The 22,534-nt window shown below is 55.0% G+C and overlaps 2 protein-coding genes across 6 annotated transcripts in view; one reads left to right on the top strand and one right to left on the bottom strand.

The window, feature by feature from the left end:
* Nucleotides 1-1,177, top strand: part of DUOX1 (dual oxidase 1) — a 30,936-nt gene extending 29,759 nt beyond the window's left edge. Inside the window, exon 33 of the mRNA XM_027554115.1 lies at nt 345-1,177. Coding sequence (XP_027409916.1) covers nt 345-467 — 123 coding nt within the window. The 3' untranslated portion in view covers nt 468-1,177. The remainder of the gene's footprint in view (nt 1-344) is intronic.
* A 1,749-nt stretch (nt 1,178-2,926) lies between these two features.
* Nucleotides 2,927-21,744, bottom strand: SHF (Src homology 2 domain containing F). 5 transcript variants are annotated; one of them, XM_027554110.1, is made up of 7 exons: nt 21,232-21,744; nt 12,554-12,695; nt 10,065-10,271; nt 8,759-8,899; nt 7,329-7,500; nt 7,073-7,192; nt 2,927-3,681 (listed from the first exon to the last, which is right to left on the bottom strand). In XM_027554110.1, exons 1-7 carry the CDS (start codon nt 21,727-21,729, stop codon nt 3,495-3,497), a joined length of 1,467 nt encoding a protein of 488 aa, XP_027409911.1. In that variant the 5' UTR covers nt 21,730-21,744; the 3' UTR covers nt 2,927-3,494. The 5 variants fall into 5 exon arrangements, with proteins under 5 accessions (XP_027409911.1, XP_027409912.1, XP_027409914.1 ...); XM_027554111.1 differs by lacking the exon at nt 8,759-8,899; XM_027554112.1 differs by lacking the exon at nt 2,927-3,681 and having other exon boundaries at nt 5,433-7,192; nt 7,331-7,500.
* Nucleotides 21,745-22,534: the final 790 nt, after the last annotated feature.

The raw sequence follows: 22,534 nt of genomic DNA, 5'->3' as shown, positions 1-22,534 counted from the left end.
GAAGCTATGATGCCTTGTCTCGAAGGAAGGGCTCAGTGGTGGAGCTGGTCCTCACCATAAACTCAGAGCTACCCTCACCATTAATACTATCCAGACAAACACTGGGCTAGCAAATGCCTTGGAAAAGAGTCAAGGCTGGCCTCACAGAGAACAAGTCTTCCAAAACTCGGTGAGATTTATAAACCCTGAGCCAGCCCTCACCATGCACAGTATGGAGTAAACCTTCACAGGATCATGGAATGAGTCCTCACCAAGGACTCCTGCTGGTCTTTCACATGAACATGGAGTTAGACACTGAGTTGGACAGTGACTACTGAGCTGGCCTTCACTTCTTTCTCCAACAGGTCCGGAAGATTGGGGTGTTCAGCTGCGGCCCCCCTGGCATGACCAAGAATGTAGAAAAGGCTTGTCAGCTCATCAACAGCCAGGACAGGACTCATTTCTCCCACCATTATGAGAACTTCTAGGTTTCCTGCCCAGGGGCTCTGCCCACTGTCTAGCTGAGCAGAGGTTCGGCCTGACACGTCACCTCCAGATTTCTTGTTTCTGGCTTCCTCAGCCATCTCCCCATTTCTACCTCCCAACCTCGGTCCAGGTGGCCATGGTCAGTCACCCCATGTGGGTTCATGGACTCCCAGGTCCAGAATGTCTCAGCCTGGAGAAATGCAAGGCACTGTGTAGGGACTAAAAGTTGGGAGCTAGGAGATCTATTATTGTTTTGTGACTAAGTGACACCTCTTCTTCCAAAATAAGGAAAAAAACCAAAAGGCTTGAACAGACAAATTGTGTGTGTGTGTAGAGGGCTGTGAGTTTAGGGATGAAGTGGGAGCACATATAGATTCTAGCATCCTAAAACCCCTACCCACCACCCAAATCTCCACTCCTCTGAGCTCTCCACTGTCAAAGGGCTGGAAAATGCCTTAGAGAGGGTAGAGCCACAGAGAGCAATTTACAGGAATGCCCCCCTGAGGACCCCATTCCAACAGTACAATTGATCTTTTCCCCAAGTTTTTAAACACGTACTGTCGTCAGAACCTGGCCCAACATGTCTGGGTGCTCCTCCGCTCTCCTCCCCTCTTCCTGCTCTAATAGTCTCTTTTATAAATAAACCACTTTTCTGCCCTACTGCTACTGCTAAGTCACTTCAGTCGCGTCCGACTCTGTGCGACCCCAAAGACAGCAGCCCACCAGGCTCCCCCGTCCCTGGGATTCTCCAGGCAAGAACACTGGAGTGGGTTGCCATTTCCTTCTCCAATGCATGAAAGTGAAAAGTCAAAGTGAAGTCGCTCAGTCGTGTCCGACTCTTAGCAACCCCATGGACTGCAGCCTACCAGGCTCCTCTGGCAAGAGTACTGGAGTGGGGTGCCATTGCCTTCTCCGTTTCTGCCCTAAGGGTTTCTTTATTCTGCTCCAGGATGGGTTAGGTACTGGCAGAAGAGCCATTCATGTGGCTAGTTCACCATGGCTGGCCCAGACATTGTCTCTGAGCTTGCCAGCACCCACTGAATAAGGGAACCCCTCCAAGGCCACCTGCCGCGGCTAGAGACCTTTCCCTGCTCAGCGGCACCTTTCCTGACAGAAGGCCTCTCAGGGCAGGTGGTCTGGGGCTTCTGAGCCTGTTCAGGAGGGACAGGGGGAGGCGTGGGGGCTTCTAGAGAAGGTGGGCTGGGCACAAAGTGGGAAGCAGTGTAGCAGGACACTGCAGGAATCTGCAGGGAGCCAGAGGTCACCTGACTTGCTCCAAGACGTCAGTTACTCCCAGCTCTTCTCTGAGCAGTGGAAGGGTTGAGCACCTGTGCCCACATGAGTCTTCTATGGAGTGAGATGGCAGTGAGGAGACATGCACTCATCACCTAACGTCTTTGGGCCTGTTTTCTAATCTGCAAAATAACTGAATGCCCTCCAAGTCTACTTCAGGATAGGGCAACCTCTCTGAGCGAATTTCTGAAGCAGGACTCAATTTCAAGTCATCCTTTCCAGTGTCCCCACAGAATTCTTGAATTTGTCTGATCACAGATCCTCGATTTTGATAAATTCAACCACTGGGTTAGAAAATCCAAATTCCCCTGCTTCACACCGCGCTTAGGAGCTGCAGGTGTCGGTGGCGGGTGGGGGTTGCGGGCGCGGTTCTCAGGCTGCTTTCTCAGGGCAGCCGTCCCCAGGGTGTTAGTTCAGCCCGTCCTCAGGAGTTTCTGCCCAGCTGGCCCATGGGAGCCGGCGGGCGGGCCTGCAGTGGTTTGACAGCAGCTCCGCCTGGCGGCCCAGTGGTATCCAGAGGCGGGTTGCCGCTGCGGGGCCACCAGGGACGTGGAAGGTTTGGCCCGGCTCTTGGAGGTGCGGCCAGCAGGCGGCGCACGCGGACGACCCCGCTGGGCGCCGCAGCCTCGAGCGAGATCCCGCCCGGGACCGGCCGCCTGCAGGTCTCGGGACCCGACCCAGCGACCCGGGCCGGGTGAGGCGCGGCAGGCCGTCGCTTCCTCTGGAAAGGAAACGCGGTCGGCGCGCCAGCTTTCCCGCCTCCGCCGGCGCGCGGCTTCCGCGTGGCAGGGCCGCCCTGCTCCCTCCCGCCTGGCGCGCTGCCTCTTTGTCTCTCCGCGGCTCCCCTCCTCCCAGACAAATGGCTGTTGGCAGGAAATTAGACGCGCTCTCAGGGAGCCGCGCTCGTCCGGGCGGCGGGGAGGGGGCGCCGAGCGGCCAGCCGGATCCGGGTGCCCACCCCCGCCCCCCACGCCGGGGCGGGGATGGGGGCCCCGGGGGATGTTTTGACATCTCGTCAAAGGAAGGAACTTGATGCTTCGAAACTGCTTTTCACAGACGCCCCGTGCCTGCTGCTCCAGAGCTGATTATAAACAGAATCTGTGCTCGCTCCGCTCCCTCCCCTGTCGGCCCGGGGGGGGCGGCGGCGGCGGCGGCGCGGACGCGGCTGTGCCTGGCAGGACGGAGTTTATTTATTGCCTCTGGCCCAGAGCCGGGGCGGCCCGGGGCCTGCACAAGTTCCCGGCGGCCGAGCCCTTCCCCTCTTTCCCCACCCCCAATGCCGTCTCCATCCCAGGGGTCGGTCTACCCGAAGCCCTGCAGCAGACTCTGGGTGAACCCCCGCTGGTGGTTTGGGAGTGGAGGCGGAGAGATGGCCAGGGTGCCCCGTTGGCCCGCGTCCAGCTCCATCCGGCATTCACCTTTCCACCCAGGATGGCGGGGAAAGGGATCGCCACCTCTGCCCGAGGGGAAGAAAGGGGCTGGAGCTATCGATCTTAAACCCCTCGGAAGACCAGTGATTCTGACGTCTCCTTCCTCCAGGGGCTATTCTTTCTCCCCAGGGAGTCTTCAATCCTCAGCTCCCGACCACCTCTAACTCCAAGGTCCCTGTAGCCCTTCCCCTTAAGAATAAATTAAGGAATATCACAGCTTCCACTGATTCCTGGAAGAGGGGAAGAAAGGTTGGAGAGGTCGCTCAGGGCTGGGTCCAGATCTGTCACAAGGCCCGGGCCTCACCCCTACAGAGTCCGGATGGCCACGGGGTAGAGCAGGGACATGTGCTCCGCGCCCTTGATGGGCAGCTTGCGGCTGGCGTAGTGGTGCACGATTTCAGGGACGCTGCTGAAGGGCGGGCTGTTCTGGCCCAGCACGTACTTGTGTTCCTTGGTCCGGGACAGCTTCATGTGCATGAAACCCTGACTGCTCCTGGGAAGAGGAGGAGAGACCCTGTTGAGCCAGGGCCCTCTCCAGTCCCTGTACCCACCCGTCCCACCCTTGCTCCCCCAACCCCAACCCTGGCAGTGGTTCTTTCAAGGCCGCTGAGGTGGAGGGCAGTCCAGAAAGCAGCGAGGAGATGGAGGGGATTTTGTGAGTAGGCGGCAGCAGGCATTGGCTTTGTGGTGAGGGCACTGGGTGTGCCAAGAATGTGTGTGTGGTGAGTGTACAGGGTGTGTGCAGGTGGAAACAAGCTATCAGCACCACCCCCCAACCCTGGGATCCAGTCTCTCCCATCCCCGCCCCCAGCTAGGGCCAGTTTATCCTCCCCCTCCTTGAGCTGTGGGGGAGAACACCTGTGTAGGGGGAGATCCTGGTGATTCATGAACAGACACCCTTGGCAGGACAGTGGGTGGCCAGATGCAACAACCAAGTGAATCTTGGTTGGGATTCTCTCGTGCAATGATTTGGTGAGGGGGTGAGCTGCTTTGGACATCCCTCCAAATCTGGGAACACCCAACTGCCTGGTCCTGAAGACATCCCTTCACCCTCCTGCTAACTGGGCCTTGGGCCAATCTCCCAACCCCCCCTCATCTATCCAGCTCTTCTGCCTGGGATGACATCATCACTAGGCTGCCTCTCCATTCCCTCCCTCAGAGAGGACATGCTCCACTGCCTCTCCCATCTCCCCACCACAATCCAGGAAATCAGCATTAGTGCCCAGCCCTGCCCACAAGACGAAGACCATGCTGCTGAGCTCTGGCCAGCTCCCAGCAAGAACGTCTGTTCAAACTACCACCAGCCTGCTCAGCCAGGCCCCAGCTCTAAAATGCACACACAAGCAACAGAGAAACAATCCTTGAAGAACCCTGAAGCCCGAGGACTTGCTTCTGCTGGTCTGAGCCCCTGGAGGGGACACGGGCAGGGCTCAGAAGCTGGTGAGAGGCAGGGCTGGCAAGGGGGCTGCTCTTTGTGAGGCCCCACCCTTGAGTTGAGGCTGGCAAACCACTTGTTTCCCATCTACGCACAAAGAAGGCTCTGCCTGGACGCATTGCACTAGGCCTACAGTGAGAAAGCACGGACAATGGGGAAACTAAAGAGGAAAGGGATGGGAAGAAAAAGACAGGCCCTTAAATCTATCCTTCCCTTCCCGCTTAGGGTGGAGTGCCCTCAAGCCTGGGTTTGTGTCAGGGTGTGGGGCCATCTTTCATCTGCAGGTCTGAGATAAGGCTGAATTGACAGTGAGCATGCAGGCCCCAGAGAATAGAGCACAGGGCCTAAGAAAAGTTACAGCCCCTGGGGCAATGGAGAGGGGAAGCAGTGAGTAGTCACCCTCCCCTGTCCTTCCTGTGCCCAAAGCCCAGCCCATGGCTGTGGGCGGCAGCGTGGGCCCTGTGCTCTCACCGTTAGGGGACAGCCCCCTCCCCACAGTGCACTCGGGGGGATTACCTCTCCTGAAAACTGTCCTTATATCTTCTCCTTGAGGGACAGGTCTGGCCAAAAACAGCAACAAGTGGTCAAAGAACTGAGTTGGCAGCTGAGAGCTCAGCCTCCGTGTGGTTAACTGACCTCCTGGGACAAAGTCCCAAGCATCCATTAGGACACAGCAGAGCCTTTGCCTGACCCTCTGGGAACCAGGGTGGGACTTGCTGGCCCACAGCGTGAGGGCTGGCAGGCTTTTGGAGGAAGCTGTTTAATTACCAGTGAAAGCCCTTCCATTACAGAGACAAGAGAAACTATAATTGTATTTCAGAGAAGCCATTTATATGCAAACAAGACTCTGGCAGACAGATGCTGGCAGGCCCAGATGAGCCTGGGCTGGAGCAGTGTCCAGGCCGCCCCCTCTCCTTCCCTCCTCTGGATAAGGGAGGGCCCGGACTCTGCTCTGTTTGGGAGCCAGACCCCGTTGTCTCTCCTTGCTTTGGACCATACCAGCCTTGACGGGGGTGGAACTGTGTAATGGAACAGTGAGGTTCGTGGAGTCAGCCTGAGTGGGGTTCAGAGCCCGCTTTGGGCACTTAATTTGCTGTTGGCCTTGAGCCAATCACGTACCTCTTTGAATCTGGTTTCTTTTTCTATAAAAAGAGATTGATCTTGCAGGTGGCAGTTGGTTTGGAGATGGTGTTATATGCTGCTTGGCACCTAGTAGATGCTCTAGGAATCATGACTATGATTTTTAAAGCAATACACATTTCCGAAGTGATGTAGATCAAATTTTTGACAAATAGAATTTTTCCTGAATGTTCCTTTGTTTTCATAACTTGCAGGCCCCCTGAGCATAAAAGCTGGAAGAACCCTAAGAGATAGCCATTGGACATATTTTGCAAATGCAAAAAGTCCAGAGAGGTTAAGTGATTTGCCTAAGGTCACACAGGTAGTTTTACTAAAATCTAAGAATGAAATTCAGGTTATCTGACTTTAGTTTGGCATTTTTTTCCCATTATGTTTTAGTGAAGTTGAATAATTATCCTCAAATGTGTGTGTTTAATACTCCCAAATTTCCATATATTGGATGTTTGAAGTGCGGTATACCTGTACTCTAATGCCCCCTAGGAAATATGGTAGGAAGTGGCCCAGTAACGATGGAGATGTGAATGGACAGCGCTGTGACAGGCTGCCATGTGGGGTTCTATTAGACAGAACTCCTGGGCGCCAAGGAGACTAGCCACCCTGCCAGTAGAACCTGGGAGGCAGATGCTGGTCTATGTAAAATATCTGTGCCCAGAGTGGAAGGCTAAGGAGGAGGAGGTGCCCTGACTTCTCTGCCTCTTTCAGGACCCTTTAAAGCTCAGTTGTCAGCCGCCATCCCCAGACCTTCTGCCCACCTCCTCAGAGTGAACAAGAACAGCTCTGTGTCCAACACTCCACTTTCTTCCCAGGACCCAGCCTCCATCTCACCATGTGGAGTTCCACAGGCAAAGTTCCTATCTCTTCCCCTGTACTTCTAGAACATCTTGGACTTTCATTAATAATGATGACACTGATAATTTATTAAGCATTCAGCACTATGCTAAGTGCTTATTTCATTTAATCCTTCCCTATAAGGCAGATACGTTATTGCCCCTGAGGCCCACAGAGGTTAAGGGGCTCCAGGTCACAGAGCTAGAAAGGGACAGAACACTTCTAAGCTGGATTCAATACCTTAACTGTTTTCCCCAAAGGACTCCAAGCTCCTCGAGAGCAAGTCAAGCCTCAGTCAAGCCTCAGGTGTCCGGGCTTGGCCCAGAGTCAGCACGTGTTCACAGGGGATGACGTTCTCTCCAGCCTGGGAGAGAACTGGAGACTCCTCCTGCCCTGCTGGTAGTCCTCACACTGATTCCCCTTGGACTCATCCTGACAGGCTCATCTTGTCTAGAGCCCCCAGCCAGCAGGCCCCACTCACTTGAGGGACAGGGAGAAGTCGTTCTTGCTGGTCTCACTGTTGCGCACCAGATAGCTGGCCTCTTTGCACAGCCGGAGCAGGTTCTCGGCATCTGTTCGGCTGATGGCCCCGTGATACCAGCTGAGGACAAGAGAAAAAAGGGGCGCATCTCTGCTGGGTCCCTGGCTGTCCAGGCCCACCCATTCTGAGTGTTCCCAGCAAGCAAGTCAGTGCCGGGAAGGGAGGGGAGGGTCCCCAACTGGACACAGACACTCACACCTGGTTTTCCAGAGGCAGTGCTGGGTCTGTCCACTCCCCCAGGGGGCTGCTGGGCTCCATGCTTAGGGGCTTGGCTGACTTGGGGTTCCCTGCAGAGAGTCGGGGAGGAAGGCGCCCCTTCTCCTCTCGGCCAGGTGACAGGCAGCTCTTCTCAGATCCTTCAAACTGGGCTGTGGGGAACATACCAGTCACAGACTCTGAGGACCCTAGAGGTAGATCCCTATAGCCTAGCCAGGGCTCCATCCCCATTTCCACCCAAAAGGGAACAAAGGAAAGTTCTGCAAGGGTGGGGCCTGCTCAGAAGCCTGACTAGCTCTAGGGACAGTATCTGTCCTTTCCTTGGTGGGGGCGGGGCTCAGCTCTCCTGTGCACACAGGGCCTTTCGGTCCCCATTCTGTGGCAAGAGAGGGGAGAGAAATGACATGAGAAACTACTTAAGCCTCTCCCTCTGGAGGAGATGACTGCCTTCCCTCTCCCATCCCCCTCAGGGTGGCTTCAGCGCTGATAATATTGTTTCTTTCTCCTCCTCAGAGTTCATTACCGTTCTCCAAATCACCCTGCCAAGCCATTCTGTAGAAATGACTTATCGATCCGAGAACAATTATCTGATTTCCCTTGGTGCCATCCTGACAGGCCATCCCTGCCCAAAGCCTAAAGCCGCCAGCCTGCCCCCGCCCCCAAGGTCGCTGCCCATAGGCTCCCCCACCCCCACCCCCCTGCCCCCGACAGAAGCCCAGCAGAGGCAGCGGTGCCCTCCCAGACCCCAGAGCCCTTCCAAGACCCTGGGCAGCCTGCCCAGGGAGGGCTGAAGCCAGTGGCCCACACGGGTAAAGCCAGCATGCACAGGTGACAGAGACCCCCCTCAGCCTGTATTTACATGATGCCCACTCACACACAGGCGCAAATATACAAACAAGTGCTCATGCCTGTGTGTGTACGCACAGCCGCAAGCCCACCCCTGGCTGCCCATTGTGCATAAAACTGAACATAGATGAAGGGTTCAGTGTCTTCTCTCTCCCCATTTGGGCTCTTTTTCTGAGTACCACTTTCAAGCCCTCCAGTCACCAGGTGCAAAACCAGATCTCTCCTTTAAGGAGTCAGGTCCTTCCTGTGCTAGTGTCACCTAGCCTCAGGGTTATTTGTGCTGCTGAAGGATCCGGTCAGGCAGAGCTCTGCCCCAAAAGGTGAATTTAGAAGAGTGGATTGACCTGGCTTGGTGGGAAAGGTATCTGGAAGGGGCCTCTCTCAGGAGGCACCTCCCTTGTGCTTTGGGGAGGGAGGACCGAGGCCTTTGTCCCTTTCCTCTCCCTCCAGGGCCAGAGGCATTCCTCCTGGGCTCTCTGAACTCCACCCCACCTCTCAGCTCCTCCCACCCAATCCCACGGGGCCTAGGGGATGGCCCTCTCCAGAAGCCCCCACGGGACCCACCGCTGCCATCCTCCTGGCTGGGCTCGGGGACGGGGGAGGCTGGACCGGAGATGTCCCTGTCCCCGGTGGGCAGGGAGGGGCTGCTGTCCAGCTGTCCCACGGGCGGAGGCCAAGGTAGGTCTTTGATGACCTTAATGTCAACTGGAGCCAGGAGCAGCCGGGAGAAGAGAGACAGACAGAGACAGAGACAGAGAGAGGCAGAGATTGAGACACCGAAACCAGAGCCAGGATATAGGACAGCCTGGAAAGGAAAAGGAGCAGAGGCAGGGGCGGCTTCTGGGGGAAGAGGACTCTTAGGGGACTGGGTGGAGCCGCACTGACCGATCCAGTGGGAGGCTCCAGTGACAAACAGCAGAACACAGGGCCTTGCTCTGCCAGCCCCACAGGTCCCTTTTGATGTCTCTCGAGCCTCCAGGGCCCAAAGGGACTGGGCAGGGAGGAAAAGTGGGACAAAGGGCTGTCCACACCACCCAGCACCATACCCAGGCGCCCCCACAGCCTCCTGGCACCTCCCACCTTGCCTCTCTTCTCCCTTTCACCTGAAGCCTGGGAACTCATGGGTAGCAAGACCCAGACAGTCTGGCCGCAGGGTGTCAGGAAAGCTCAGACACGGGGGCAGATATTTTATTGAAATTTACCCCCCACACTCTCAATCCTGAGCCTTGACAATTAGCAGAGCCATGCCACTGGCGGCTGCAGGACTGCTAACGAGGTTTCCTAATGACGAGCATAGATTTTCCCATTAAGCAATCCAAACAGTATTGATTCTCCAAGGAGACTCCTGGAGATAAATGGCCCATCCTCAACGGTGCATGCTTTACAGGAAACAAATGAGAAAGCTGTGGTTTCTCAGTCTGACTGCCAGGGTTGGGGGGACAGAGCAGAGAGCCGAGTCCAGCTCCAGGATGAGCCCCTTGCCCAGGGAGGGTTGAGGAGGACACAGGAGCAGGAATGAGGTCTAACGGCACTAAGTCCTTGATGTTCTCACTGAATCAAGGATCCAGGCTCTTGCATCACCCACACACACCCTCTGTGCTTTGTTTTGTTAAATATAAGTCTTTAACACAGGCCACACGTTTGAGCATTTTGTTTGGAATTTCTTTACTTTTAAGTCTACCCTGCCTCCTAAAAGATGGGGGCCTGAGAGGTGGTGATGCAGGAAGTCATCCCCTGACGCTGCACACAGTTCGTGTTCACAGTGCCCAACTCATCACCTCTGTCCCCAGGGCCCAGTCCTCCCATTCCCCTGAGCCTGGAAAGCTGCTCTGAGGCCCCAGCAGAACTGCCCTCTCTACCCAGGACTCACCTGCAAAGGCTTTGGAAATCCGCTCCTTCTTCCACTCCCAGGGCTGGTCATACTCCTCGGGGGGCCTCTCATCATCCTCTGGCAGGCGGGACTCCCGGGGCCAGGGGGCCCCCTCACCCTCTGGGGTGGCCCCCTCCTCCTCTGGCTCATAGGGTGTGTCATACAGAGGCAGGGGCTGAGCTGCTGTCTCCTTGGAGCCCCGGATCTCTGCCAGGGCAAGGCAGGAGGGGAGGTGTGAGTGGTCCTGGCTGCCTGGCTTAGCTCCCCTGGCAGGCAGCACCCTCCAGCTATAAGACTTCAGAGGGGAGGCTGCTGACTCTGCAGGGAGACCAGAGGCCCCTCAAAACACCCCTGGGGTTCCAACAGCATGGGACCCCACGGAGGCAGGGGCAGAGAAGCACCAAAGGGAAAGACTGAAAAGAGATCTTGTGATGGCCAGCAAGGGGTGGGTTGCTGAGGCTTACTCATTTCAGAAACTGAGGCAGAGTCCATTTCCTCCTTGCTACCCAGATCCACTTATTTCTTTGAGCCCCAAGTTTTGTCATCTCACAGTCAGAAAATCCTTCTTTGTTGTTCAGGCACTGCTGACTTCCTCCTCCTTGAAACTGTCCCCTTGGATGAGTCAATTTCATGGACTGTCTGCCTCTCTGATCACCCCCATTCAGTCTCTTTCCCTGGATCCCTCTCTTGGTCTCTGTTCTCATACGGCCAAGCCTTGTTCATTTCTCCCTGCCCTCACTCTTCAGTCTCATGGCACCCTTTGCATCTGTATGTTTCCAACTGCCATAAAGATATTTCCCTTTGGTGTTTCAAACTCACTGCTTTCTTCCAAAGTTCTAGTCTTTTCTGTGATCCTCTTTTAGGGATCATTGACCCCAATGAAATTTTGATAAAAATTATGGAGCTATTCCCCCAGAAAAATGTGCAAATTTTCTCATACAATTCCAGGGCACTCCTAGACCTCCCAGGTATCCACACCCCTCTGATCTAAATACAGTAGCCACCCTCTCATTTTCTCCACTGCTGGCGATTACACTGCTCTCCTTGGTCCTGGCCCCTCTTCTTTCTCTGAATCCCACATGTTCAGTGCCACCTGCTGACTCCCCGCTCTCAACTCTCTACGACCCCTTTCCCTCTGACACTTTATCTTGACTTCCATTCCACAGGGCCAGGTCTCCTCGTCTAGATTACTGCTAGGGTGAACCTCCATTCTACAGGCTCATGTTTCATGGTCTCCATGGAATAACACTCCCTGCTTCTCTCTGCCCCTTCACCCACCTCACCCAGGGAGGGAGAGCAGCTTATCTGATCGGACAGTGGATGCTTCCTTTCTTTCCCACATCTGTCTACTTGCAGAGAGAGAACATTCTGGTTCTTTCTCCTCCTGCCCCCGTACAGGGGCCTACAGCTGCCCTGTGTTGCCCAAGCCTGAGTGGGCAAGTTTAATTCTGTGGTGAAGTATTAAGAAGCCCATTGTAGTGACATAGCTAAGTAATGTTCTCCAATCAACTTTATCAGTAATAAAGCTGACATTGCTATCTCCATCTGTCTGTTTCCTTAATCCTATTTCTCAGTTATTTCCAAGCCTAGAGGGGAAGAAAGAAGTGTTAATTATCGGTCTCTTAAAGCCTCAACAATTTCCACAATAGCCTAATAACTCATCTTCCTGATGCTCAGTTCTTCTAGCCTGTTCTGTACACCAAAGCCTCAGTAATCCTCTTAAAATGCCATATTCATCCTGTTTCTTTCTTGTTTAAGAATACAGAATGGCTCCCCTCCCCACTTTGGAGCAAGTCCAAATGCCTCATTCGAGCCTTTGCGATCCTTTACTGCCCCTCTTAGCTCTTAGCTAGGCTTAGCCTTCTGCCTAGCACTAAGATTATTTGCCCCTGAACAAACCTTCCTTTCATCCTTCCCTGGGGCCTTGGCTTACACTGATTCACCACATCCTCCCCTGTTGGTCCCTTTTCCTGTATGCTTTCTTGACCTCTGTTCCCCAGGGCCAGGTCTTATTCATTTCTCCCTGCCCTCACTCCCTGAACTACATACCCACTTCTGTGCACTGCATCTGCATGTCTAGTTATGTGTTTCCAGTCGCCACAAAGGTGTTTACTTCAACATCCCATCGTTTCGACCCCATCACCTTCCCTATAGCTAGTGATTCTCTGCTTGGGATCAGTGACCCCCAGCCCAGCCCACTAGCCTGCCCTTCCTGACTATCCCAAATGTTTTTACTGTCTGATCTTTGGTTGTATGGCCTTCTCCAGTACCTTAGGTCTTAGGCTCCATAAGTCCCAGCTCCTCCAAAATGACTATCTTGAAGGCAATGGCCACCACCCTCCCCAAGGACCCAGCAAAGGCTTTCTCCCTATTTTCTCGGGACCAAGGAATCAGTCCTTAGACTTGTGGGTCCCAGAGCCTGTTCTTCAAATACTCAGGCCTCAGGGAGTGTCCCCCACCCTGCTCCCACCCCCGACTCCATCACTTACCAGCCATCATCTTTTGTGCCTCATAGGGTTCCATGTAGCCGTCATTTTCAGGAACCTTCTCTGGGGCTCCTGCAGCACCTATTGGGCCTTCGCCAGTCTCCTGAACATCAAAAGGGTCCGCATAGTCTTCTAGAATTGCTAACTGTGGGAAGAGAGTGAGGGGAGCAGGCTTCAGCCATCTGAGAGACAGCTCTGCTTCTCCCCGGTTGCTCTGTCCATGGGAACAAGAGTCCTGGCTGCCCAGGAGCTTGGATGGGGACAAGCTCTGGCTCTTCCTTTGTGGGGTCCCCCACCAGGCTGCCCACAGAATGGGCCATCTTCCTTTTCTCTTAATTGTGTGCCTCTGGGCCATCCACTAGGCAAGGTGGCCTAACAGAAGGAATTAATTCAGAAACCTGCTTATAAAGGTGTTGGGAGTGTCCTAAGAATAAGCAGGAACAGCAGGCAATGAGGCGATTAGCTTGGTTCATGTCTACCATTGCACTCCCAGATGCTGAAAATATTTGCTGACCATGGAGGAAGGAAGGGCTGAGCACTGACTTTATGTCACAGTTCACTGGTTTATCCTCACAGCCCTTCAAAATGCCATATGGGAATTATTATCCCCATTTTTAGGAAATAGAGGCTCAGGACAGGTAGGGAACAACATACCCAAGTCTGTTCCAGGTAAGCAGAGGAACCAGGATTGGAACCTGTGCCCTTTGTGCAAAATCATGCTGCCAACCTGCTACCACGGCATCTTGGCTATCCTGGGAGAGAGACCACCTTAGGACAGCCCTGAGAAAACCAGAATTTGGGCTCTGCGGAACCCCTCTGGGCTCTTGGAGGGAAGGGACAGGACAGCCCTGGCCTTGGCCCTCCATACTCAGGCTGCCCCTTCTCTCACACAAGTGGCTCATGGCCACCCCTCTGTTCCTGCTTCCAGTCAAGGCAGAGTGAATGGCAAACCACACACCCTTCGGAAGAGCTTAAGGTTCTGGGGCGGGACTCATTGAGGACAATAGAGCCTTTCTCCAAGCTGGGCACAGGCTGGGTGGTGGGGGGACCCGCTGAGGCAGACACAGAGCCCAGTCCGCCCCGTGCCAACAGCCCTGGGAGATCACTGCACACCAGGATGCTGGGCATTGACAAGAGGTAGCTGTGAGGCCTGTGGCCTAGGGGAGGGCTGCTCCTGCCTCTCCCCCATTTTTCTAGACTTTCTTTCTGGTCCAGATCAGAACTCTGGGAGTCAGCTGGGCAGGGAGGCTGTGGGGATGACCACCCTGGCCTGGGTAATAGGATCTGAGACCCCTAGCAAGGCGGAATGAAGAAAGAAAACTTCCCATCTCAGATACTCCTTTTTGCAGGTTCCAAGTGACTTAGCAGCAGCAGCAGCAGCACTCTACAGGCCCCTCCAGGGGTCTTTGACATGCATCCCAACAGCTCCTAGCAGAACTCTCATCCTTCAGTTCTTCAGCTCCCACTTGTTTCACCTCGTTCCAATCAAGACCGCCAGCTCCTTTATCTCTACTGTATCTCTGCATGCCCCTAAGGCCACATCTCAGATCATCCTATCACCTCCACCAGCTCTTCCTGTAACCTGAGCTCTTTGTCATTTTTGTCTCTCCAGCTCTAATAAGCACCTGGTCCACAGTAGGCACTAGAAAAATGTTCTCTCTCCCTCCCTGAAGTTTCCGGTCACTTCATTACCTGAAAGCTCTATAATCTCTTTTTTATCTCTAAGGCTTTCCAATTACCTGGATCAGCTTATTTCTCTTTAGAAAGCCTTCCAGTCAGTCTCCCCCCAGGTCTGGTTAGGGGCTCTGTGCTGGGCTACCATCACATTGTGTAGTATATACTTGTCTTCTTATCTGTCTTCTTGCTGACTGTGAACTTCCTGAGGGCAGGAATCATGTTTACTGCTAAATTCCCAATGCCTAAAGTGCTCAGTAATTCTGTGTTGAATCAGTACATATAAACAGGAAGGAAGAAAGGACAAAGGAAGCACTTTTCCTTGTTCATTCAGAAGAGGAAGCATGAATCTGGGTGAGGAGTCAGACAGAAGGTATGAGTCCCCAGAAGCTGCTCTGGGAGCAGAAGCACCTGGCCCAAGCCCCAGGCCCTTCCTCCCCAACTCCACGGAGCACCCCATGCCCTGGCTTTCCAAGCTCAGTCAGAGTTGCAGGCCGGCCCTTCCCACCAGAGCCTGGGCCAGGTGCTGTGACCCCTCCCAGGCTGGCGTGGGCCTCCACAGCACCAGCCGGCAGGGCCCACGGGCACCCAGGTGGCAGCTTTGTGGGCAGCTCAATGGCTCCTCTGTTCCATTCCTGGCTCTACACCTGCTCCAGGAAGCCCCGGCCCTCACCTTAGGCGGGGGTGCCCAGAAAAGCCACCCACAGGACAGGGATCAGGAACAGCAGCAGAGACGCCTGCTGGGAGGTTGGCAGGACAAGCACCTGCCTGGACATGGGGGACCCCCATCAGAGACCAGACCTGCTTTCGCAGTGGCTTCCAGGTCACGTGAGAAGGCAAACCATTCAGGTGTGGGGAAGCTGCCTCTGCCGGGTTCTGACACCTTTGCTCCACCACGACTTACTTTATGGGTCCTCTACTCGACTCTGATGTGCTCACTGTAGTATATGGTATCGGCCTGGTACACAGTAGCTGCTCAGTGCGCATTCTGGATGCTCAAAAGGCCTCTTGCTCCCCAGACTCCATCTTCTGGAGAGACACCAAGTCTCAGTCCCCCATTCATCCTAACTGACCAGTAGGGGCTGTGGGAGCAGCCAGTCAGGAGAATGGGTATTTGATGGGGATCAAAGCTTTTGGCTCAAGGGCAGAAGGAAGGAACGGACAGGGAAGGCACCTAAAACACGGGGCTGATATTTAGGCAAACCCTCTGGTAGTTGGAACGCTCCTGAAATGCTGAAATATTTCCAAACTAATAGGTGAGTAGCTGCTCCCCAGAGGGCCCCCTGCCAAGCAGGTCTCCTTCCCCTCCTGCCATCTGGCAGGGTGGCTCCAAGACCCTGCTCTTGCACCTGTTCAGTTGGGCAGTGTCCCTCCCAAAGTAGCTGTCTGGCTCTGCCTTTCCTTCCTGCCCAGGCCTCTCCTGAGGGAGCTGGCAGGCCCACCATGTGGTTCCACCCTCCCACTCTGCAGCTGGACCCTGCTAGGAGTTCCTGAGCCAATCCACGGGGTTCTTAAGGCCAGGGGAGCAAGGGGGACACATGTCACAGGATTTGGGCTCTATAAGGTCTCCAAAGTCTACCACTGTCCCTTTCCTCTATTTCTTTCATTTACATTTAATGTCTGGAAGCTTCTGGTCTTTTCATCTGTGGAATGGGGTTGGTATTAGTATCTGTCTCACAGGATTGGGTAGAGGACAATGAATACAAAAGTCTTTGGCTCAGAGGCTGGCATGGAGTCAGTGCTCCATCAGTCTTAGCACTGATGATAATCTCTTGTATACAGGCATTGGGGCCCCACAGTCCAGGCTTGTCCAGGGTGCACAGTTTGCAGCAGTGGAGACAAGAAAGTCAGAGACCCAGGTCTTAGTGCCTTGCCATAGATTTTCCAGAAGAATTGGGAAATGTAGCATCTTCCCTCCTCTACTTGTAGATATAAAATACACCATAGCATGTTAAAGGCTATGAGAAGTCCTACAGTCAAAAGAATAAACTAATTTTGTCTAATTCAGCATTTCTCCAAACTATTTTAACCATGAAATCCTTTTACCACTGAAAATCTGTCAGTTTTGGAAATGGTGTACTACTGATATTTACCTTCCTCAAGATCAAACTTTTTGCACTTTCTGTTCCCACTTACCGGAATGCCCTTCCTAATATTATCTGCCAGGGAAATGCCCTCACATGAAGCAAATTTGTTATTATCCTTTTCTAACCACAAAGCAATGCCATGCCTGTAAAACATTCAAACATCACAGACGTGTACTAACTAACCCTTGTTACCAACCTTTGTAAGACTCTTGAAAGGTCTGTCTGAGGGCCACTTTGGGATTCAGGGGCAAGTGCTGGCCTTCAGCATTCAGGAAATTGTGAACTCAGCATAGAATGCAATCCTCATTCCTTCTTTAAGAGTCTCCTTCCCCTTGTTCATTAGCAACTGCTTAGTGGCACATCCTTTCTCTGCAGGGGTCCTCGAGGCAGGTGCAAAGGTCCCACGATGCTGGCAGTCAGTCTGGAATCAGGCTGCCCCAGTGGGAACTTCAGCTTTCCTAACTAGCTGTGAAACCAAGTAAGCGTGACTCAACATTCCTGGTCTCCCTATTTGTAATGCTTGAATAATAACAGACCAGACTTGTCCTTATAGGGTTGTTGTGAGGATCAACTGTCTAATATACGCGAGCTGCTTCAAACAATGCTAGATACGAGGTAGAGGCTCAGTAAACATCCATGATTACATTGTTAGATATGAAAAGAACAAATTTCGGGATCCTTCAGGAGCTCACAGTGACACACACACAAAACAAGCTCTGAAAGAGAGAAGAAGCACCTTGAGGTGCTATGAAGCTACACCACTGGGCCTCAGGCTCTGGAAGCATGACAGGCTCACTGTATGCAGGGTCTGGGCCCCTTCTCCGCTCTCCTATCATACCACACTGGTTCTCCAGGGTAGCTGGTGTTGGCTCCAGGTACCCCTCCAAGCCCCGACCCTAGCCAGCTGCTCCCATTCTGGTCACAGGCTCCTGCCTGTTCCTGGCTCCCAAAGGTAAAGCACCAGGGCTGCAATGTCACTGAGTCACTGGCCAACAAGCCACAGGTGTCTTCCAGAGGAGGGAGTGTCACAGCGTGAGAAGGCGGTAGTGAAGAGAGTGGACAGGCCTGCCACACCATCCCACAGTCACCGCGGGCCTTGGCCCTCCTCGACGCACCAACGGCAGGGGAACCAACGGCAGCACAGATGACCAGCCCGGGCCACAAAGGGTTCAGAGGTCTAACCAGTCCACAGAGGTCCCTTGACCCAGACCCTTCTCTTTTCCTCCGTCACTGGGGACATGAGGACAGGTGTAAGATAAACAGATCAGACCTCCAGATTCTGCGCAAGTCATAAGAAGGAAAATTAAAGCAGACAAACCCCAAAAAGGCAAGACCTCAGCCTCCCAGGCGGTGCCTGGGCCAGTGTCATTTAATGATACTCAAACACTCCATAAACACTGGCTAAGGGAGGGCCCCTACCTGCCCCCCTAACCCCAGGGCAGGCATAGCTTGTTCATCTTCTGGCACCCGGAATGTATCCTTCACTTCCTTCCTCCTGCCTATCTGTTCACTCATTTCCAAATTGGGACTGGAGGATCCAAGTCCACATGAAAATCATGTGAGGTATAGCATCTGTTTTTCAAAGTTCTTAATATTTTGGGCCCTGTGAACACCAATAAGAATCCAAGAGCTGTGAGCCTTTTCGCAGAAAAATGCTCACTCACCCAAATATCTGCGCACTATTTCTGGAGGTTCGTGAACCTTAGAGGCCTATCTGTGAGCTAGGGACAAGAACCTTAGTTTCAGTTCATCCAAGGTGCCTGTCTTATTGCTCACACCACTTCTCTCTCTTTGCTCTCACTCTCACTCATTCTCTATCTCTGTCCGTCTCTCTCACACGTATCTTGGCATGATGGAGGCAAAGGACACATTGTGCAGATGGTCAGAGGCAACTCAAAGCTTCATCCAGTCAGGGCCCCTCTCCCAACCCCAGCCCCTTTTGCTAATTAGATCAGGTTTTTCCTGTTGAAGGTCTGAGAAAAGGGAGCAAAGCAAGGGAAGGCACAGCTCTCTAGCCCCTCTGCCAGAGCACAGCCTGATGGCCAGACAGGGCCCAGCACCAAGAGGGAGCCTTCCTGCAGCCAGATGGCAAGGCCCCGCCTGCCTGGTGCAGGGCGCGGCTCCCGCTGCTCCCACACCTGCCCTGCCAGGCCTGCCCAGATGGCCACCTGTGCACCCCTGCCAACTGCAGCCATGGGTCTCAGGGTGGGCCAGCAGCCAGAGCCCTGCATGGGGAGAAGGCTAATGGTCTTGAGCTCCCAGGCCTCTCAGGGTCCTGTCTGAAGGCCTATTCTCTCCTGACCCACATCCACTCATCCACTGGGCTCATTCCCCTTCAATCTCTCTGGCTCATCACAGAAGCATTTCCACCCATTGCATCAAATCTCATGATCCAGCCTCTCAGAGGGTTCTGACCCACCCAGTACCAGCTGCTGGGCTGCAGGAGAGAAATGAGCCAGCCCAAAGTAAAACCTGGGGCCCAGCTCCGTCGCGCCTCAGGAAGTAACCCAAAAGCAACAAGCCAAGGGGACCTGCAGGGCTAAGAGCGGGGGAAACGGAGACTAAGGAGAAAGCAGCCACACAGAACAGAAATACTGGCTGAGCAGGGGCTCAGGGGGCCAGGCTGGCTCACTATCTAGAAGCCACAACTCTGTGCAGGCTCTGCAGGCATGGGCCGACACCTGGGTTTAGGGTAAGGGGCTCAGGTGTGCAGTCTGGGCTCTTCCTAAGAAGATCCAAACTGTTCTGAGGGGGTGGAGCTGCTCTCTCGGAATGGTGGGGCAGGGGGTGGGGGCAGCCCCAGGTCAGCATCCCTGCCCTGGGGCCAGCTCAGATAGCTTCCTGGATCTTTCTCACACACCCACTAAACCACTGAGTGCTCCATTTCATTTCTGTCCCCACAGCTGACAAAGGAGTCAGACACTGCTTAGCCCACAAGGTCTGAGCAGCCCACAGATCACAGAGCCGACTAGGAGAAGGATGGATGCCCTCGGTGAGAAGAGGCTGTGGGTTTCCACATGGTTGTGTGGGCACAGCCCCTTCCTTGGGGTCTCTGTGAGAATATGGACATGGGCAGCTTTAGTTAGGGGAAATGCTCACCCTCAGGTCACTATGGCAATGATCAGTCACAACTCAGGACTTATTTATGCACCACCCCTCTTCATGCCAAATTCTGTGTTAGGTGCTTGTGAGACATAATATGAAGACATGGTCCTTGTCCCGGAGGAGTCCATGGCTTGGTGGGCAGCCTGTTATGCCTTTCCAAGAGGATGCAGAGAGGAGGAGGGCCAGGGACATTCCAGGCCCACATGCCCATAGGCAATGGTCAGGGAGGAGGAGACTAACTGGTCAATAGTAAGAACAAAGCCACTGCCACCACCACCATCATCAACAGGGAAAATTAGGGAGAAGAGGAGCCTAAGGACACGTGGGGACAGGCCAGCCACCTTCTGCCGGCGAAGGGTCTGCAGAATGGGCAGGATGGGCAGCCGTGCCCCATGGTAGGAACTCAGGGAAAAATAACTCACATTCCTGAGGCTTTTCTCTGACCCCGACACATCTCTCTTACCCAGGAAATTGGGCAGAACAGCATCACACGTTCAGCTGAAAACCTCAATACTGGAGCCAATGGATTCAGACAGCAACTTTGCTTTCCAATCAAAGAAAACAGTGTTCTCTGCTGAGGAGAGGGGAGTAAGCCCCGGAGCAAGCTCCCAGAGGTCAGTGAAGGGACAACAGAGCCAGGGCCACCCACAGAGTCACCTTCCTAGAATTTAGGGCCACAGGGGCCTGAGGATGGCTTTCAGCTCTCAGGCCACACTGGGGTTGGGCAGGGGGTGGTTTCTCTACCTGGGGCTTTGAGCCACAATGGATGTTCTCGAGAATGGTGAGAACCCTAAGCCTGAAGATCCATGAAAAGCTCTAACCATCCAGGAGGAGGAGGCCAAGAAGAGAGGAGTGGGCTCAGTTGCTTAGTCCCTTCTGGGCAACAGGTTCTGAGCACTGACTGTCCCCACGTTGTTGTTTAGTTGCTAAGTCGTGTCTGATTATGACCCCATGGACTGCAGCCTGCCAGGCTCCTCTGTCCATGGGATTTCCTAGGCAAGAATACTGGAGTGCGTTGCCATTTCCTTCTCCAGGGGATGTTCCTGACCCAGGGATCAAACCTGAGTCTCCTGCATTAGCAGATGGATTCTTTACCACTGAGCCACCAGGAAAGCCCGACTGTCCCCATACCTGAGGAGATAGGGAAGGACAGCAGGAGTGGCCCTGCCTGTACCTCAGTGGTCGGCATCCTTGGTGAAGAGATGCATACTGCTGGTTCTGGCTTGCTAAGAACAAGTCTACCCTGCTCAACAGTCCACCCATCTCCAGCACCATGGGTTAAGGCAAAAGCCAGCTTTTGCCGTGTCCGGGAGAAAACCAGTCTTCCCCTCCTTTCTGGCGCTTGAGCACCTGCAAAGATGCTAACAGGAGGTGGGAAGGAGCTTTGTGCTCACTCCGCCCTGGGGGGGAGGGGTCAGAGATCAAAGGGCAGTGAGCTGCTGCTCCCGGAGAGTTGAAAGGCCATAAACTGGGGAAAAGCGGGGCTCAAATCCCGTTAGAAAAAGGCTCCCTGATTAGGCTCCGGGGGCTGCGATGAGGAGAGCAGAACCTGGGAGGGGGAGGGTCACTAGTTCCGGGGCGATAATAAGGGAAAGAGGCAGAGTTTGGGGCGCACGTCCCAAATTAGTAGGTCGAGAATCTGAACAAAGGTGGATGAAGCCTTCGAGCCCCGGGGTCAGAGACTAAGATCGTGTCCGCCAGGAACCGTGACACCAAGGGGCCCGGCCCCGGTCAGGCCACCTTTGTCCCTCTCGTAAGCCTCAGACCTCCGACCACCTCTCCTTCTGGCCGCCCCCTGCCCGGCGTGGCACTCACCCTGTCGCTGCTGGCGGGGTGTCCAGAGATTCGTTCCTCAGGCGGAGGAGCTGGGGGGCCAGGGGTCTCGACCCGAATAAGGCGGTGGGGGGGCGAGCCGTGGCGCGGGGGCGGAGTGGGGCCGGGGGCGGACGGGGTTGCTAGGGTAGCGGTGCCGGACGGCCCCCCGGAGTAGGGGTCTTCGAAGTCACGCTCCCTCTGCAGCCGGTAGGCAGCCAAAATGTCCGGGGGAGGTGCGGGGGGCGCGGCCGGGGAAGGTGCAGGGGGGCGGTAGTCCGGCTCGGGGGGCGCCGGCTTGCCCCCACCTCCGCCGCCGCCCCCCCCGCGGAAGCCCAGATGCTCCCGGAGCCACTTGGCCACTCCGCCGCTGCCGCCCCCTCCTGGGCCCGCTCCTGCACCCCCGGCGCCGCGGCGTGATCCTGCCGGGCCGCCCCCCGCGCTCCCCTGCGCCCGCGGGCCGGGGCCGGAGCCGGCCGGAGGAGCTCCGCTCAGTAACATAGGGCCGGCCAGACTGAGCTAGGGGAGAGTGGTGACCGGGCGGGGGGCGGGGAGGGGGCGGAGCTCCGCCGGGCGGCGAGAGGGGGCGGGGCTCGTCGGTAACAAGGGAGAGGCGGGGTTCCGCTACCTAAAGGGGCCTACCTCCCCCCACTCCCCGCCCCACGGAGAGGAGGGGAACGCGCTTCCAGCCTGTGTGCTCGCCGAAGACGCGAAGTGGCGACCCCAGGGCAGGTCATCCGACTCCTGAGGATGGACTGAGGATAAATCCTCCACGTGTCGCCACGCCTGTCCCTGCAGGGGCTCACCTGCCCACGTCTGTTCCCTGCCGCCACTTCCCACCTAGCGCGACCCCGAGAGGGGAGTCCTTAGACTCCTGGATTCCTGGCTCTCCGGCTCCTTCTGCCCCTCCCCAAGGCCACTCCTAACTGGGAAATATTATCCTAGGAGGAAAAGCTGGGGTTGGGGGCAGGCAGAGGGGAGGCCGAGATGGGGGCTGCTCGGTAGGACCGGGTTTCGGCGTGCTGCTATGGGAGCCCCACCTACCTCCTCCCATCCAACCGCTCTCACTGCACATACTCTAACCCACTCCAGGCGGACATCTCACATCACAGACAATCAGCTCCCTAGAGGCACCCACTTCTCCCGAGTGGCTTCCACACACGCCCTCCTCACAGGCAAACAGCCCTTGCACAAACGCCTCCCACCCCTGAGCTCACCCATTCTGAGCAGGTCGACCCGGCCCTGATGCCAGAGAGCGCAAACACGCAGAAATTCTTTCATGTCCCGGGTTTCCTTGTCCGTCAGA

This window comes from Bos indicus x Bos taurus, chromosome 10, assembly GCF_003369695.1.
Source record: "Bos indicus x Bos taurus breed Angus x Brahman F1 hybrid chromosome 10, Bos_hybrid_MaternalHap_v2.0, whole genome shotgun sequence".
NCBI classification, from domain to species: Eukaryota; Metazoa; Chordata; class Mammalia; order Artiodactyla; family Bovidae; genus Bos; species Bos indicus x Bos taurus.
Note: the sequence above shows the minus strand (reverse complement) of the source record. Positions and strands in the feature narration are given on the sequence as shown.

Bases quoted from the DNA above. Each gene is read 5' to 3' on its own strand.
- SHF (XM_027554110.1), bottom strand. From the start codon at position 21,729: ATGTTACTGAGCGGAGCTCCTCCGGCCGGCTCCGGCCCCGGCCCGCGG. The intron at 12,696-21,231 runs GTGAGTGCCACG...CTCTTCCCACAG, and splicing joins ACCCCGCCAGCAGCGACAGG to TTAGCAATTCTAGAAGACTA. The intron at 10,272-12,553 runs GTAAGTGATGGA...TTGCCCTGGCAG, and splicing joins GGCACAAAAGATGATGGCTG to AGATCCGGGGCTCCAAGGAG.